General features: G+C 53.2%; 1 protein-coding gene across 5 annotated transcripts in view; it reads left to right on the top strand.

Moving 5' to 3' along the window:
* Window positions 1-13,373, top strand: part of LGR6 (leucine rich repeat containing G protein-coupled receptor 6) — a 121,419-nt gene that overhangs the window by 35,196 nt on the left and 72,850 nt on the right. For 4 of the 5 annotated variants that reach the window (XM_045456479.1, XM_045456481.1, XM_045456482.1 and 1 more), the window contains exon 4: window positions 3,901-3,972. The exons of the other annotated variant lie outside the window; for it this stretch is intronic. In XM_045456479.1, the coding sequence (XP_045312435.1) occupies window positions 3,901-3,972 (72 nt within the window). The remainder of the gene's footprint in view (window positions 1-3,900; window positions 3,973-13,373) is intronic. 5 annotated transcript variants of the gene reach the window in all.

The following is a 13,373-nucleotide window of genomic DNA, read 5'->3' as shown; positions in this document are numbered from 1 at the left end:
CTTGTCCTGTCAAAAGACTGGACGTCCGGAAGTGGGTCTCATGAGCAGCAGATCCCAGAACAGGTGTCATGGAGGACACTCAGGCTTCCTCTCCCTGGGCATCAGTTTTCTTACCTTTAAAAAGCGGATGCTGGAATACATTTTCCAACATGTTTACCTGCAGAAACTTAAAACACAAACACCTTGTGTGGAAGTCCTGAAAAATAAGACAGGGGAGGGAGGATATAAACTGGATGAGGGGGGTGAGTAGAGCCCAGGCTCTAGCTTGCCTGCCCACCCCAGTGACCCCAAGGCCCCTCCACAGAACCAAAGGAAGGACCTTTGTCAACCCACTGGTGGATCGCCTCTCTGGAACCTTCTAGCTATTCACACTCATGGTTCCTGTCCCCAAATGCCTCTCAGGCCAGACAGATGTTTCCCAGTGGTGCTTCCCAGGTGACCCAGGGAGCGGTCTAAGGGCTAGACTTCCCCTAGACTAATGCTTGTTCATTAGAGGCGCCCTTGCAAAACTTATGCCTAACGTCCCCTCACCCAGAGATTCGGCCCCGGAGAGTAATCGGGCTGCACTGTGGTCTGGACACTGGGATTTAGGAAAAGCTTCCCAGGTGGTTCTAATGCACAACCAGGGTTGAGACGCAGTGCGTTAGACAGACTCTGGCTCACCAGACAGAACGAGGGACAGTGAGAGAAGCAGGGAAAGGTGCTCCCGAAAGCAGTGGCCTAGGAGATGGGACATGGGCCCTACGCCTGATTCTGCCATTAGTTTGCTTTGTAACTGAGGGCAGGTCACTTTTTTTTCTTTTTTTTTTGCCCGTGTGAATTTGGTTTTTATGAACAATCCATTTTCTGTAAACATCGCATCTAAATAGCCCCTGCCTCGTCATTTGGAAAGCAAAAGGGCTCTTCCCTTCTAAAGGTACTTCCAGCTTTGACAATCCACTTGTGGTTCAGTAGAGGGGTGATGGCTGGGAAATGAGGCCAGGGACAGCAAGGGAGAGAGCGGCAGAACCGCCAGCCGCCATGGCGACCTTCAGCTTAGTGGGTTTTGATTCCGTGAAAGCGAAGACTTTCTTGACACACAGACCAGACTGCCTGGCATGGGATGAATCGTCTGGAGAGGCACGGATTTCCCTGGCACTTGGAAGGGTGATTAAGTGCCCTGTGAAGATGCTACAGCATCTGGGTTGGGAGGGAGGTACAATTCGGGGAACTTCAAGATCTTTCTGGATCTGGGATTTGACAGAGGAAAGGGAAGGGGGATCTGAGGGGGTGATGGGGGTAGAGATGCATTGCCAAGCTCAGGGGAGGCCCGGTTCTGCCTGCCGAGGGGCTAGATGCAGCCTCTGGGGCCCCTGGAGGGGGTGGGCGTCCCTTCCTGTTTGCCCAACCATCATGTCTCTTGTATCCTTGCTCCAGGCATCCTGAGGCCTCTGGGTGAGAATCAGGGCAAGTCAAGTGAAGTTTCCACTCCTTATTTTATTTACTTATTTATTTATTTTTTTAAGTTTCCACTCTTGCGATGCCAGAGGCCAACATGTCTGGAAGAAGTACTAAGCAGGGCAGAGGGCAGGAAATGTCCTGGGGCACTGAATATTGTAACTGAGTGAGGTTTTCTGCATCGGTCTGGTAGCCTCTTCCTTTGAAAGATGAGGAAATTGAGGCCCAGAGAGGGCAAGTGACCTACTCACGTCATCTAGTACGTGATAAAACTATTTGATCATAGTAATAACAGCTGACACGTGACTGAGCTCTTCCTTTGTGTGAAATACTGCTGTAAGTGCTCTACAGGGGTTATTTGGTTGAATCCGTTTCATCAGTGCCCACGGTCATTAGCATTATCCCCAATTAACAGAGGAGGAAACTAAGGCCCGCAGAGTTTAAGTAGTAGCTTGCAGCTATCACACAGCTGGAGAGAGGCAGCGTTGAGGACACAAATCCAGGGCTGTGGGACTTCAAAGCCTGCAGTGTGACCGTTATACTGTAAGGAAGCCTGGGAGGCACAGGTTTAAATTCTACCTTTGAGGCAACACTGTAATTGGAAAGGTCCCATCTTGTGCTGTGTGGAATCTGGTTGGAGGGGCCAGTGGAGGCGAAGAGACCTTCAGGAGCACAGGGTATGAAGAGGAAGGGGCCCTGCTTGGCCCTCTCTTCAAGCCACACTCACCCAGCCTCGGGGCAGGGAGGACCCCACTCCCAAGCCCCTGGTTCTCCGCGCTCAGGGTCTGTCTCTTCTCTTCTTCCCCCTTCCTCAGCTTTGCCTGCCTCAGGGGCTCTTCTCAGGCTCCAGGCCGTGCCCACAGCGAGGGCAACAGTCTTTTGTTCTTGTGGTGCTGTGGTTTGGTGCATGTTTGGGATTCTTCTGTATCTAGAAAAGGAGTTCAGGAGAGATAACAGGTGTGGCTCTGACCAGGACAGTCACAGAGGAGCCATCAGTAACTACTTAGGCGCATCATCTTACCGCTCGGCATTTTCTGGCTGTCGCTGTCCCCTGCCGTCATGACAGAGGCCATGTGTGTCACGGTTAGGGGCTTGGACTCTGGGACCAAACCCTGTGGGATAAGTTTGAGTCAATACATACAAAGCTGTGCGACCAGGCACATTAGCTGTTACGGTTTTTCGGCTTAAAGCTTAGGAAATGAGCTACTTTTCCGGAAGCGTGGTGATCGTACCGGAGCGATCCTGAGCAAGATGCCTCTGTCCTCTGAGCCTTCCCCTCTGAAAGATGGGTTGACAAGTCGCCTAAATGGGAGGATGGGTGACATAACTGGCACGCAGTAGGGCTCACTGAATGCTCATTCGCTCCAGGTTCCCGAGGCACCCGGCCCTAGTCTCTGGGGCCGTGCCTGGCCCGGGTGGCACAGGGCAAGGTGCTGTGAGGGCACCCAGGTTGGGGGAGGGCCCACTCACTCCGCCTGGGGCACTCGGCAGCTTCCTTCATTATTCCCCCCTATTTCCTGGACTCCAGAGCGCCTGCACCCTATGTGCCCCCCTCATCCTCATTTCTGGGGCCCAGCTCTCCAGGCCTACAGGTAAAGAGCGTTCAGATGGCAACTGCCAGGGGCTTTTTTTTTTTCCCTCCCTTAGATATAGGCAGGCAGGATCCTTGCTCAGCGCCCCCTGTCTTAGATTCCCTGTGCCTTGCTCAAACCTTTGAAGGTCAGCTGTGACGCCTGGGGAATGCTGGGGTCAACAGTGCCACCCTGAGGGACAACCCAGGCCTCCGTTTCTCCCCTCTGCGTGCTCCCTGACCCTCTGCCCTGTGCATGAGGTTTCCCAGGTGCCCAGAAGAGCTCCAGGACTCTTATCTATGGGGTCGTCCTGGGGACCTGCGGCCAGACCAGTTCCAGAGGAGCAGCCTGCCGCTGACATGCTGATCCGGGGTGCCTCAAATTGTTTCTGTAGACACGGATTCCACAAAAATATATTTTCCTGGGCCCCTGCCACCCTGGGGAGTGGGGGGCGGGGAGTCTTGCCCTCATCCATATCCTCCCTTTCCCCAAAGACATCTTCAGTTTTTCAGGTGCATAGACAGGGAAACATGCCTGGGGAGAAAGCGGACATCTCCCAGTGTCCTTCCTGACCAAATCGTGACAGAATTGCAAGTGTGCTGACGTCCGCCTCTCACTGCTTCCCCAACTGTCTTCTCTGCTTCTTCTCCACGGTCCTCTTCAGCCCTGCCTCGTCCCAGAAGCCCTCCTGAGACACCCTCCCAGCCCCCTGCACGGCCCGCAGTGCCTCGGCAGCCTCTGACACCCCACTAACGGGGCAGGGCACAGGACACTCTGGGGCACGGCAGCTGGGGCAGGAGGGAGGGGTGTGGCACGGGTCAGGGGTGGAGGGAGGATCCCCCAGCTCCGCGCACGCTGTGTGGGTCCTCCAAGCCCTTTCCTCCCCTTACAGGATGCTGCAGAACAACCAGCTGGGAGGAATCCCCGCAGAGGCGCTGTGGGAGCTGCGGAGCCTGCAGTCTCTGTGAGTCACTGGAGGGCTGGGCTGGGGCGCCAGCTTCCTGGGGCCTGACTCACAGTCCCAGGCCCCCTGCCTCGTCTTCCCCTCCTTTCTGTGCCCCCCCCCCCCCCCCCCCGTTCTCACCCCATGTTCCAGACAGAAAGCTGCTCCAGGCTTTGGATTTTTTCGGGGGTTTTGTTGTCGACAGCGTGTGTATGTGTACTCTTGCATTCGGGAAGGAGGGCTCTAGGCCCCCACCGGAGGACTGTGGGAATGGGGCCTCCCTAGGTGGGGCCACCGGGACAGCGGTCCTGGGGTGTCTGGCTTTCTGCCATGGAGCCCCGGGGGGCGGAGGTTGGAGATTGCCGCCTCAAAGAAGTGTCAGGAAGGAGCTCTCTCCCCCCACCCCACCTAAACTGCTCTAGCCCCCAGGGCTCGGGGGCAGGGCTGGGCTCAGACACCCATTTCCCCTACTTGGGGGTGGGACTGCATTGAGAGTCTCACTGGCCACCCAGGACAGAGCCATCTCTTCAAGGAGCCCTGCAGTTCCTTTCTCACCCAGTAGGGGCATCATGGAGGCAAGACTGAGTCCAAGGGCGGAAGCAGAAACAGGTGCTATCTAGTGATTTAAGCCCGCCAGCTGTGATCCTCTGGGCCAGGTGCTGCCTTTTATTCACACAGTGCACGTCGCAGGGCCTGGGTCATAGCCGGTGCCTAATACGTGCGTGCTGAGCCAACTGAATTTTCAAGTACATCCTACATCTGATGGGAGAGTAAACAGATGTTTGGGGAGAAATCATAATTGAGAGACAGGAGTGGGCCTAACATTTAGCCATGAGGGGAACTGAGGCACAGTGAACCGGCACTGTCAGGACGAAGGCCTCTGGCATCCTTGGCCTGTGGGTTCTGTCATGGTCCCTGCCCAGTCCATGGGTGTAGGAGTCAGACAACTCTAAACTGTCTTGATTGTCCTCAGGTGGAAGGACAAAGGAGGTGGGAAAGGTGGCTTTCCTTCCCATAACCCATATTCAGGCCCCCTTACACCATAGACAGAGGGGCCCAGCCGTGGGGGCCCTGGCCAACCCTCTGTGCCACACCCACCCAGAGTCAGGGCTTCCCTCCCCTACCCCTGCCCTGGACATTCCCTACCCTCCTGCTTCTGTGTCTGCACCCCAGTGCCCCCAGCTGCCTGATGGGCCCGCCCCTGCCTCCCCTCATTCTCTCACCTTCCCACCTTCCATCCCAATAAGTGCTGGGCCTCTGGCCCCAGGCACCTTTTCTCCCTCCATCTAGGTCACCCCTGAACAGGGCCAGGCAGCCCAGCATCAGAAGATCAAAGGCCAGCAAAACCTGTGCTTGGTCTCCACACCCGAGGGCAGACTAAACATTTACTTAGGGCACCAGCAAGGCAGGGGCAGCCAAAAATGGAGGGACGCCTGTGTGCAGATTCTGACATTTCATCCAAAGCATCAAAGAGGTATTTATAGGGGAAAAACATTAGACTTTTGCTGGACTTCACACTTATTTTAAGGTTAAGTTTTGTTGGTTTGTTTGTTTAATTGTGAATCACATCTTTTGCCTGCTTAGTGATTCCAAAGGTCTCATCTTTCAGACTTAGGCATGATGCTTTGGGGCTATAAGGCAGTTTCTTCTGCACTTTCTGAGAAATGGGCAGACCCGGTGGCTGGGGGAGCTAGGTAAATGACTTCCACCTGCAGCACTATCACTCCCCATTGTCTGGGTGGGTCAGGGCAGGGGACAGAGGCCCAGTCCCCTCCTCCCACAGTTTAAAGGCACATGAATAGATTTTTGCCCCTTGCAATCCATCCTGTGAGAGAGCACTGGCCTGTGAGGCAGAGAACTTGGCTTCAAGTCCTGGCTCTGATCCTCGCTATTGTGTCACTTACCCTCTCTGTGCCTCAGTTTTTCCGCCTTCAAGTTGGGGATAACTACCTTCCCTGCCTATCTCACAGAGTTGTCAGGACGACCTAATATGTAGTAAACGTGAGAGGGATTTGTCAACAGAAGACTCCACACAGCTGCAATGTGTGGTGATGCTGTTATGCTCTCATTCATTTACCTAGCCAGTGATCCATTCATTTTATACACATTTTCGAGGCTTTGCAACCTGACTTGCCTCTTGAAGGATTAGTAAGCATCAACCAGGTGAAGAGTCAGGAAGGGACATTCCAGGCAGAGAGAACAGCGCATGCAAGGACACGAAGATAAGGAACCAAGTAAATTCTAGAGACTCTACAAGGCAGTGAGTTTGGCTGCACTGTGTGTGTGTTGGGAGACCGGGGGTGGGGGAGGGCAGTGGTGGAGAGAGATCTGGAATGAGCAAGAGGTAATTAGCCATGAACCTTGTGAAGGATTTGGCCACTGGTGAGCCACAGAAGAATTTCTAGCAGGAGAGCAAGGTGATAGAGTCTGCATCGTTGAAAGATTACTTTGGCAGCAGTTACGGAGGACAGCCTGGAGGTGTGGAGCCAGTGAAGGGGCTGGTAAGCCAAGGGTGCCCGATAGCAGATGAAGAAAGGCAGGGGTAGTGGGGGTAAAAGATGTTGATGGACTCTAGAGTCAGATGTTCTGGGCCGGCTCCTTCGCTTACCACCTGTAGGACCTTGGGCGGGTTAACTTCTGTGTTTTCATTTCTTTGTTAGTAAATTGGAGGTGGCGTCTCTGTACCTCGATAGGCCAGGAGGAAATGAGTTAATATACATTAAAAAAAAAACAACCAGTATCTTTTGTTGCTACTACTGCCGTTATTACTGCTAGTAGTATGGACTAGATGTGAGGTGGGGGTTGGAGGAGAGGAGGAATCCATTTGATAGCCGTGTCTCTGGCTTTCGCATCTGGGTGGCCAGAGAGGCTGGTCACTGAGAGCCTGGCACATAGTAAGAGCACAGTAAGAATATGAGTGAGTCGTGAACCCCAGAGGATGAGCGCTCTGGGGAGGGGCACAGGGAAAGGGGAGACACCGAGGTCCTTGTGGACCTATTGAATTTGAGGTACCTGTGAGTAAGGTGAGTAAGCATCTCAGACAAACTGGAAAGGGGTCACTCTACATGTACGACATCACTGTGTGTGTGTGTGTGTGTGTGTGTGTGTGTGTGTGTGTGTGCTGGGGAGAAGAGGGGGAGTGCATAACCCAACTCAAAGGTTCTATTTGTAGGGGTTATATCCTGAGCTGTTGGAAGCTGGGGACCTCTAAATGAGGCTCTGTCCTACTAATTCAGGCCCCTCTGTCTCAGATAGAGACCGTAAAACCAGCCCACGTGGCTAGGTTGAAAGGAGAAGGTGAGAACAAATGACAATTGTGGGAGGCCCTCCGTGTGTCAGTGCTACATGACATGTTTTATGTACATGATCCGATCTCCTTCTCACCAAACCTCCTCTTCAATATGGGCCACCTCTGTTGGCAGATGAAGAAATAGAGGCTCATGGACTCTTCCAAGGTCAGAGTTAGCGAGTGGGAAAAGCAGGGCTATCCCCCAGGGTTGTTAGGCTCCAAAGGCTGTGCCCTTTCCATCATGGCTGCAAGGAAAGCAAGTCACTTTTGGTGGCCATCACTGGGTGGTCCTCCCTCCCTCCTGACAGATACCAACAACTAGAAATTTCCTCCATCCTGTAGGAAGTCAGTGGATCAGGGAGGTAGTATATAGGAGACACATCCCTGCCCATGCCAGGTGGTACGTCCTCCCCAGAGCACGTAGGGGCTCAGGTCCCTGGAAAGGGCTGTTCCTCACCTCCGAAAGGGAGGGTCCCTGCACAGACTCTTGTGGACATTCCTGGAACCACAGAGAAGGTTCCGTCCCATGGTTCACTTTCTACCAGCTAGAACCAGATACCGGGGAGTAGAAAGTGGGTTTGGATTAGTCAGGAGTGGGGTTAGGTTAGGGGTAGGGCCCTAGGTAAGCAGTTGCACATGGTGCATGGGCTGTTTGGCTTGGCACCTGGGTGGGTAGGACCCAGCCCCACAATACCACCTCCCTGGATACACCTCCCTGGTTGCTTCTTCCCCAACCAGTGTGGGAGGGAGAGGATGGCAATGCCAGATGTGTCACGCCAGGCTTGAGCCAAGGCCAAGAGAAACCACGGGAAGCCAGTGGAGCCTGGGGGAAAATAGAAACTGGGTGGGGGTGAGGCAGGGCAAGGGGGAGAGTGCATGGAAAAGCAGAAAAACAGCCCAGAAAGACCTCAGGACTGGGCTGGGGCGGGGCCCAGGAAATGCAGGCTGGCGGGTCCCTGGAGAAGAATCAGAAAAGCACAGTGGCAGGAATAAAGGGGAGAAAACAGGAAAACAGCCCAATCTTGGACACCCTACGGGGAGAAATGCATAATTGCAAAGGACAGCCACATGAAACTGGCCAACATTGTGCCGAGCTGGGGAAATTAATCAAGAGCAGTGCCAGACTCCAAACTGAAACCCAAGTTAGAACCACCACAACCCTCTCAGCGCAAGCCAGCCAATCTAAAACACATTGGCTGCCTGCTTCGGAGGGGGAAGAGATGGAGAAGTCAGAGGTGGACAGACGTATGTGGGGGTAGGGGCATGCCTGTGTGCATGGGAAGGCAGCTGGGCTCAGGGTGATGTGGGAAGGGAGGAGCGGCTCGACTTATCACACTTCAAAATGCTGAGCACATTCATATCTCATATAATCCTGAAATCCCTATAAAGTAGCTTCTATCATTCTCATTTTATAGATGGGGCAACTAAAGTCCAGAGAAGTTAAGCAACTTGCCCAAGATCACACAGCTAGAATGTCACTGAGCTGGCATTCTACTGCACTACAGATTCCAAAGTACCATATTCTTAACCTCCATCTCTTAACACCGCCTCTAAGACACGATGTTTTAGGATCCAGAGACCTGGATTTAAGTCCGGGCTCTGTCACTAAGAAGCAGCGAGGCCATGGGCAAGTCTCCTCCCCTCTCTGAGCCTAAAGTTCCCTCTCTTTAAAGTGGGAGGGTCAAATGAAGTGACTGGCAGACAGGTGTCCCCAGAGGAAGGGTGTCATGCTCCAGAGATACAAGAATGTCTTCATGGGGTTACTGACCCTGTCTCTCCATCGCTTATGATTGCTGTGTGCTTCCTCTCTCCGGGTCTCTGTTTCTCTCTCTGTGCAAATGGAGAGCATCCTTCTGAACGCTTCTGGCCTCCTGGGAATCTGTGAGGGGGAATGAGGAGGAAAGGCTTGAGCTTCTCCAGGAGAAAATGGTGAAACCATTCTGGCCAGTGCCAGAGGTTCTGTGAGGACAAGGATTAGAAAAGGTGAAACAAGGGGCTTTTGAGCAGGTCCCCCTCATTCCATACCTCTGACCACCCTCCAAGGGACAGTCGTCCCCCCAGACAGATGACCACAGCCAGACTGATAATAACCAGCCCTTAGATGGCACTTTGCATGTGTGAGGGGCTCCTACTTCTTACGTTTCTTACCCCTTACGGCACTCCTTCAGGATGCTTACTCGTAGCTGTCTCATCGCCCCATTTCATAGATGAGCAGACCACTGAGGCACAGGGGGGTGATGTGACTTGACGAATGTTCTCGCAGCGAGTATAGAGCAGAGCCATGGGCAAAACTCAGGCAGCCTGGCCCAGCATCTACGCGCATAACTGTGGTTCTGGGCTGCCTCTCAAGACCAGTTCTGAGGCTGCTGAGCAAGCAGATGACAAGCCTTCAGGAATGGTCATCTCCGGCGTTCTGGGGACCAAGATGTTTCCAGAGCACCTGCTCCCAGGGTTGGCTTTGGGTTGTGCGCTCTGCTGTTGTGGGGGGGGGGGGCGGGAAGCCTGGATTGGGCTGTTTCAGTCCTTACTCTGGGAGTTCTGGGGTTGAATGGAGCCCAGTCTGAGCTGCTCTAACAAAGCCCCATAGACTACGTGGCCTGTAAACAGTGGAAATTTATTTCTAACAGTTGTGGAGACTGGAAGTTTGATATCAGCTTGCCAACACGGTTGAGCAGGAGGGTGAGGGTCCTTCCCTGAGTTGCAGACGGCTGACTTCTTCCACCCTCAAGTTTGGCAGAGCAGAGACAGGACACAGGCTCTCTCCTGACACTTATGGGGGCACTACTCCCATTCTCGAGGGCTCAACCCGCATGACCTTACCGAATCCTAATCACCTCCTAAATCCATTACTCTTCAGCCCACAACAAGGGGAGAGTGTTGGTTGCCTGGGGAAGCTGGGGCTGATTATTTGGCTTCAGCATTGATCCCTAGAGACCCTTGGCTTTGATCATAACCCCCAGACTCCTAGAGAGAGGGCCTGAGGCTGGTTGTGCCTAATAACAATCTACTTGTGCGGAGACTTAAGATCTTTCTAGGGGCCCCTGGGTGGCTCACTTGGTTAAGCGTCTGGCTTTTGGTCTGGGCTCAGGTCATGACCTCACAGTTTGTGGGTTCAAGCCCCACATTGAGCTCTGCACTGACAGCACAGAGCCTGCTTGGGATTCTCTCTTTCTCCCTCTCTCTTTTTGCCCCTTCCCTGCTCACTCGCATGCTCTCTCTCTCTCAAGATAAACAAATGTTAAAAAAAAAAAAAAGATCTTTCTAGAAGCTTTTCATGAGGAACAGTTTTTTTCTATGTTACCCTTGCAAGGAGTTGCATCTGCATTTGTGGCCCATTTTACAGACACACCTGAGAGGGAAATTGCTCTGCTCAAGATTCCCCAGTGGGGTAGAGTTAGAGTCAGGCATGGAACTAAGTAGGGTCTTCTTGTGGTGAGGGTAGTAGAGCCTGACCATGACTTACCTTACCACTCACAGCCTCGCTGAAGCAGATCTTTAAAAGGCCCCAGTGGAAGGCCTGGGGGATTTCAAAAGAAAGAGCCAGTTACACGTAGGACTGGAGAATTCCCTCAGGGAGGCATTTTCTCAGCTCTCCTCAGCACCCTGGGAAGGAGGAGGCCGTCACTAGGGGAGGGGGGTTGTTGAGGAAGGTGCTTTTGGGGGAGAGAATGGGCCAACACAGTCATGAATAGAACTTGTAGAATAGTGGTTCTCAAAGTGTGATCCCAGGACCAGCAGCATCAGCATCACGTGGGAACCTGTTAGAAATGCACATTCTCAGGCCCACCCCAGACCTACTGAATCAGAATCTTTGGTCCAGAGGGACCAGCAGTCTGTGTTTTAAGAAGTCCTCCAGGGCACCTGGGTGGCTCTGTTGGTTAAGCATCTGACTTCAGCTCAGGTCATGATCTCACGGTTCGTGGGTTTGAGCCCCGCATCGGGCTCTGTGCTGACCGCTCAGAGCCTGGAGCCTGCTTCGGATTCTGTGTCTCCCTCTCTCTCTTGTTGAAGACGAAGAAGAAGGAGGAAGAGGAGGAGGAGAAGGAGAAGGAGTCCTCCAGGGGATTCTGTGCGCATTGAAGATTAAGAACCAATCCGGAAGAAAAGAGATATATTTGTTTCCTTGGGCTGCCATAGCAAATTGGGTGGCTTAAAACAACAGAAATTAATTCTCTCGTAGTTCCGGAGCCTAGAAGTCTGAGAGTAAGGTGTCAGCAGGGTCGCTTCCAGCTTCTCCTGGTGTCTAGCATTCTTTGGGGCCGCATCATCCAATCTCTGCCTTCTATCTTCACGTGACCTTCTCTTCTCTTTGCATCTCTCTCTGGTCTCCTATCAGGACGCTTGCCATTGGATTTAGGGCCCACCCACATAATCCAGATGATCTCACCCTGAGAGACTTAATTACATCTGCAAAGACCCTTTTCTCCAGGGAAGGTCTCATTCACAGGTTCCGGGAACTAGGACATGGGCTTACGTTTTAGGGAGCCGCCCTTCAACAGGCTACAAGGAGGAAGGTGGACAGTGGAGAAGAGCAAGCGAGCCTGCATCCTATGGGAGGGTGCATGGGGTGAAGAGCTGAGGGTTGAGTCAGAATGAAAACAGACGGCTTAGAGGGAGCAGTAGCCCATGGGCCAGCGGTGCAGGCATCTGGCAAAGTAAGGTCCAAGGCTGGCAGGCTGCGGGGAGAATAAGGCCCTGAGGTCAGGGCAGTGCTGATCCAAATCCCATTCTGAAGACGTCCAATCTGCCATGGAGAAGCCCCCAAGCTGCCCCTGAGCCAGTCAGGTGATCTAGTGAATATTGGAAGTGCCACCCAACTTGCCTGCCAGCCAGAAAGGGCCCTGAGGCCCAGCCATGCTGTGGGGCCCAGCTGAGGGGTCCCCAGAGACGCACCGAGATGGCAGATGGCCTCCCTGGCACAGCTATTTCGGGCTCCGTGATTATATGCTACTGTATTTGGATCTCCTCAAGGTTCCGGGAGTTGATTACTACATTCGTCTGGGGCAGAGGCCTCTCTGAGGTGGGTGGGTGGGCGGGCACGCGGGCAGCCCCCTGCATATGATGAAGCTCTGAACATGGGTAATTTGGCTCCTGGAGAGTCTAGGAGAGTGTCCGTGGTGGGCTGGGCCCTGGGATTCTGTGGAGGTTTTTTCGGCCGTAAATGCTGGTCTGGGATAGAGTTGGCCCAAGCAGGGCCACCCAGGAGCAGTGTGGTGCCTTGGCCCCATGGGGAACACCTCAGCCCAGACTTGTGGGTGTCCTCACCCTCCTGCCTCCTGAGTCCCATGGAGCTCTCCCAGGCTTAGGCCTGAGAGATCTGAAAGAGGCAGGAGCACCCCAAGTGGCGGTGAGGGAGCGCATAACTCAGAGGTGGTTTCGGTGCACGTGGGCCCCATGTGGAGCCAAGAAGTGGGTGACCCCTTCCCCCATGGAGAGAAGACAGAGGCAAGTTTCCTTCCTCCTGTATTAATGCCCTCACTGAGCAGCTGACATCAGGGCAGAGCCCTGGCCTGGGTTCCGGGTATGTCTAGAGGAAAGAGGATATCCAACCACTGGTGTCCATTCATCCATCCATCCATCCGTCCATCCATCCATTGGTTTGTTTGTTTAGGCTTTGCTGAGTGCCTAGAACTATAGCAGAAAAGTTCCTGAGACCAGTCCTAAAACAAGGGCCTGCCTTTCAGTGGCTCGTGGTTTGTTGTGGGAATATCACACACACGCAGACACCCATCTTTACCCTGCCCCTCCCATACACTGTGGTCTTAAGCTTCTAAGACAGAAAGTCAGTGCAAGTGAACATGATATAAAATTAGCGTATGAAAGCAAAACGGGAGTTGACGAAAATGATGAAAACCAGGTGAAGCCCAGTAGGGGCGTGATAAGAATCGTCCTGGTAGTTAATGTTTGTTGAACACTTACTATGATACCCGGTTCTAGGCTAATGCTTAGCAGACATCACCTTTGTTCCTTGCAACAAATCTCTATAGGAGGTACCGTGATTTTCATTTTATAGAACAGAAAGTTAAGGTTTGGGGAGTTGATCACAGAATTGATAAATGGTTCGTCTGAATTCCAAGCCGATGTGTGTTCTTAACCCCGATCCTAGACTGTGCGGAAGGGCAGCTGTGAGGGA

This window comes from Leopardus geoffroyi, chromosome C3 (assembly GCF_018350155.1).
Source record: "Leopardus geoffroyi isolate Oge1 chromosome C3, O.geoffroyi_Oge1_pat1.0, whole genome shotgun sequence".
In the NCBI taxonomy this organism is placed as follows: Eukaryota; Metazoa; Chordata; class Mammalia; order Carnivora; family Felidae; genus Leopardus; species Leopardus geoffroyi.
This window is presented reverse-complemented; position numbering and strand designations above follow the sequence as displayed.